We start from the raw sequence: 5,307 nt of genomic DNA, 5'->3' as shown, positions 1-5,307 counted from the left end.
ATATATTTTTTTTTTTAACATCGCGATGTATTTATAAAAACAATAGATAAATTATCATATCGTATTAATGCATACATTGTCAAAGATATACACGTATATGTAGAATTGAATTGAATATATCAAAAATTTTTTAGTCTCGGAATTAAGAAACGCATATCCTTCTATTTTTTTGATATTTTTTTATCTCTTTGTAATGGAAGTAATCAGCTTATGATTTCCATTATTTGATGATATTTTTTTTTATAAATATGAATATAACATTTAAAATAAAAAAGCATATTGCAAATTACTATAAAAAAATATGTTATTTACTAAAAAAAAATTAATCAAATTTTTCTATAAATATAAATGATATTTCTTCGTAGATTTCATTAAAATATAGTTGTATCAGAGCAATACACAATTTATTTTTTTATCTAAGGCAATTGGCTTTCCAATTTATTATTTTGTAAATTAAAATAACAAAATAAGATTTAATTATTTATTAAAATTTTATTTAACTATTTCATAGAAAAATTTCGCAAAATATAATAATCCATTTTTTTTATTTTTTAAAAACATGATGTGAAAAATCAAAAATTAAGAAATAAATTTTTTTACAATTTGTTTACAATTTTCAAAGATATTAAAAAAATAATTTACATATTTTTTCGAAAAGCATATAATAATATTAAATAAAATTTAGAGGAGAGAAAAAAAAGAGAATATAGATTTTAAATCTAAAATTTTAATTTTGAATTTTTATTATTTTTTATTAGTTTTTAAAATATTAATAAAAAATTCTGTTTCTAGATCTCTGTATCTAGACATAATTAATACAGTTGCTTTCACAGTAGTCATATTAGTCGAATAGATTAGTCAATGATATGATAATGATAATGATATTTACAGAATATCTCATATAAAATATCGGAAATGCGATGACTACTCTAATACATATTTTTTTATTTTTATGTAATAGTACATTCATAATTCTAAATGTATAACAAGTACGATATATTGAAAACTAATACTTTTCACTGAAATAATATTTTGAAATGAATTATCTTTTTAATATTAATATATATTAAAAAGATAATTCGTGATATTAATATATATTAATATATATTATATTAGAATTATCTTTTTAAAATTCTTATATTTATAAAAAAGAAATAAAATAAATAGAAAAAAAATTGTTTACAATATTAAGTCTATTGCATCCCGAAGCATTCCCCGATCGAAAGTTAATTATATGTATAAAAAAGTCAAAAAAATAAATAAAATGTATTAAGAAGACAGTTTTAATTGATACTAATATGAAAAAATGAAATAATAATATAAAATTTTTATTTGACAGAAATGGCCTGCGTCCATCGCGTTTCTATGTCACTAAGGATAATATGATGGTAATGGCTTCTGAAGTGGGTGTTTACGATACTCCATCCAACAACATAGTTCTGAAGGTAAATGAGAAAATATATATGATATCGATCAAATCTTATCCTTGAAGAAACAGTAGTTCATATATAATCAGCCATTCACATGTTTTTTCTCTATATTATTTTCGATATACAGAATTTCAGTTCTAGAAGGAATACTGCATGCACACAAGGAGCAAAGCTTTTTCTGAACAATTAGCAAGTTAAATACAGTGCTCGGAACGAATTCGTGTCTTAAAGCATATTTATAAACGGTAATTTTTTCTTATGAAGCAAATTAATATCTTTTTCTAATTCTTTATTTTGGGTGAGTTCTTATTTGTACGCTTTGCTCTCTATTCTTTTTAATTTATACATTTCCTTTTACATTTTTTTTTAAATTTTATGTTATAAATTTAAAACTGATCACAAGAAATTATAGAATATATGCGCATCTGTCTGTATTTTGTAATATATGATATTCTATTTATGTAACATAGATTAATTTTATTTAATTATTTTGTTTTCGCAGTAAAATATTATTAATTTAAAATATTGAAATGGTTAATCAAATATTTATATTTAAAATTTATTATATTACTATTATTCTTTAAGGAGTAATTTTATAAATGAATGATTTACTATTAAATCTAATATAATGGCCATTTTTTATTATGTATATTATTCTTGAATTTATGAAAAAAAAATTAAGTTATATTTTATTAATTTTTTTTAATATTTTTTTAATATACATATAATTTAATAATATCATAGAATATAAAATTAACTCAAAAAATAAATTTATACAAATTTATTTAAATCTATTATTATATAATTTATAATAATAAATTTAAATCTATTTTAATTTTAGAAATATGTTATAATAAATCACATATATGATTTAACAATAATTATTTATATTTCATTTTATAGAGTCGCTTGAAACCTGGTAGAATGCTATTGGTTGATACATATGAAAAGAAGATCATAGAGGATGTAGAATTGAAATTGCAAATTTCGAGAAGTAGACCACATTCTAAATGGCTAAAAGATCAGGTATTTTTTTTTTATTTCTTTTTTTCCGATTGTTAAATAATATATTATTAATATATGAAATAATCTAATATTTTGAAAAATTTCGATGATTAATTGACATAAAATTTGATCCCAAATATAAAATTTCATTAATTATTTTTCGAGATATTAATAAAAAATTTCCAGCATCATATTGAATACTTCATATGTAAATGTGATTAATATAATAATTTTTAAGATTATTGTTATTAATATAACTATTTTCATTGTAAGAATTATCAAATAATATTATATTGGCTTTTATATCTATGTATAAGATTCTGTATAAGATACAAAATTTTAGCGGCAAACATTGTAAACTGTAGCAGTTAAAAAAATGATATCTATAATCTATAATTCTTCGTTATTGTTTTCAAATATTTCATATATTTTAATTAATATAATTCAAAAACACATTTGATGACGATCAAAGTTATACTGACTTTCTATTTCTATTTCATAATAATTTTTATTCTATTATTATCATGCTACAATTTTGATAGTCCAAAAAATCTAATTATTCGTTATCGAAGAATTAAATATACTTAAGTTACCAAATATCGTCATTCGAATAATTTTGGGCTAGATTAAACCGGAAAGTCAATAATATCAGGTTTTAGCGTCGAAATTTTGTATGGAACATTTTGTAAAGATATTGAGGCCAATACATCAAATATATATCAAATATACAAAATGTCATCAGTTATGATATTGTTATCAATTTATATCGATAACTGATGATGATATTCAAAGATGATTGTATTAATAATATTTGAATAAGCAGCATTCATTGTATTAGTTACATCTATATACAGTATTCAATATAGTAATCATATATAGTAATTAAAAGTTTTGTATTAATATTTCAAAAAATATTCGAATGAATAATTTTTCGAAATTAAAATTTTATTAACTAATTTAAACTCCTCTCTTTCTTATCTCTCTCCTAAATTTCGTATCAATTGATTCGAATTTTTTGAGATTTATCTTTTAATCTTTTCTTAAAACTGAAATTTAGCCAAATCGATACTTAAATATTTATCTATGTTTACGTCTTTTCATTTACAAAATATATTTAATAAAAACAAAATGTTTCTTTTTTGCAAACAATTTTATATACTGTGATCATACTTCATATTACGTATAGATGGTGAGTATATTCTTCATATTTGTTTCTTCTAATAATCGTATTGTATGTTCTATAGTTATTTTATATTTATTCTATGAATAATTTTTATAAAAATATTTTAATTTCTAATTCTAATTTTATATATCAAAGTGGTTTATTTAATAATAAATAAAACCATCTTTTTTTCAATTGTGTAAAAATACATTTTGTTTGAAATTGTAATTGTAATTTGAATGATATGAAAGAATTTGTTATTTTTTTTAAAGTTATTTTTTTTTCAAATTTATTGAAAAAAAATTTCCTATTGGATCATTGTAGTAATATAGCTGATATTAAAATACATTTGCATATGAAATATTTATGGAATATTTTTTTGATAATATTTAAATATATTATAGAAAACAAGATTTTCTATATTCATAATTTTCTATATATCTCTAAATTTCCTATACATATAATTATCATATCGCTCAGCTTTAGATTTTGAGATATTTATAAAAAATTATTATTATTATTACTATATTGAATTTCGCCTATATATATATATATATATATATAAGTTATATATTGTAAGTATGCATTAATCTCACTCTTAATATCTATTATATCTTAATATCTATTATAATTTCGGTCATTCAAAAATCTTATATTTTATTTTCATATTCCGTTAATCCGAAAACTTGTTATTGATTAGATTTGAAAAATTTTAACTTCAAAATCTATGAAAAAACTTTTTGATCAATTCAATTATTATATATATTAATTATAATATCTATTGCTACGATGTATTTATATAAACTATTTAGTAAATAATAATTATATGTTGTTATATATCATATATATACATATTATCATAGATGTATATGATAAACGAAATCTTATATAATAGTAGCAATCTTTCTGCAATCTATCTTGAAAATTAAACTAACCGGTTATATATATAGAAAAAAATTATTTAAAATCTCCTCTTCTACAACTTTATTGAAATCAAAGAAAAAAATATTAGATTGAATTGAACTTAAATTAACTTAGACAAGAGAAAAATACATAAATGTATAACAGTATCAAATATTATAAATGGAAATATTAAATCATTGAAAAAATTAAAGTAAAAATAAAACTCTTAAAGCTCTCTCTTCCTTTCTCTCTCTTTTTCTTTTTTTAGTACTATTTTGAAACAATTGAAAACACATTACAATCTATTATTATTCTTTTCAATTTATTATTATTATTTTTAAAATATATTGCATAAAGAAAGAAAAACATTATTTAAAATATTTATTAAAATGATAAATTAAAAGAAAATGGATAATAAATGCTATAAAATGGGAAAAAAATAACTAAACAAATAAATAATAATTGAAAATCAAATTAAAATAATACAATTTAATATTAATTAATAGAAATAAATCTTAAAAATTTGAAATCTCAAATTTCAACTTAGAATCTTTATTATTAGAGGAATTACTTAGAATAAAATATTTTTAAAATATATTTAATTTGTAATTTATGCTTTATTTCCTATATTCCATTTTTCATAATATAAAATTATGAAAAAAATTGAGAATTTTTAGCATATGGAATATATGTCTGTGATTTTTTTTTCAGATTTTCTTACTAGAAAAAATTTTTTAAAATTAAAAAAAATTAAAAATAGTGATTTTATCCAAACAAATGATATCTATATTTTTACAATTATAGTTT

At 18.8% G+C, this 5,307-nt stretch overlaps 1 protein-coding gene across 1 annotated transcript in view; it reads left to right on the top strand.

Moving 5' to 3' along the window:
- Nucleotides 1–5,307, top strand: part of LOC102678387 (putative glutamate synthase [NADPH]) — a 42,910-nt gene that overhangs the window by 18,348 nt on the left and 19,255 nt on the right. Inside the window, exons 10-12 of the mRNA XM_031508672.1 lie at nucleotides 1,340–1,445; nucleotides 2,334–2,456; nucleotides 3,622–3,624. Of these exons, the coding sequence (XP_031364532.1) occupies nucleotides 1,340–1,445; nucleotides 2,334–2,456; nucleotides 3,622–3,624 (232 nt within the window). The remainder of the gene's footprint in view (nucleotides 1–1,339; nucleotides 1,446–2,333; nucleotides 2,457–3,621; nucleotides 3,625–5,307) is intronic.

Source organism: Apis dorsata, unplaced genomic scaffold (assembly GCF_000469605.1).
Source record: "Apis dorsata unplaced genomic scaffold, Apis dorsata 1.3 scaffold_94, whole genome shotgun sequence".
Classification (NCBI taxonomy): Eukaryota; Metazoa; Arthropoda; class Insecta; order Hymenoptera; family Apidae; genus Apis; species Apis dorsata.
This window is presented reverse-complemented; position numbering and strand designations above follow the sequence as displayed.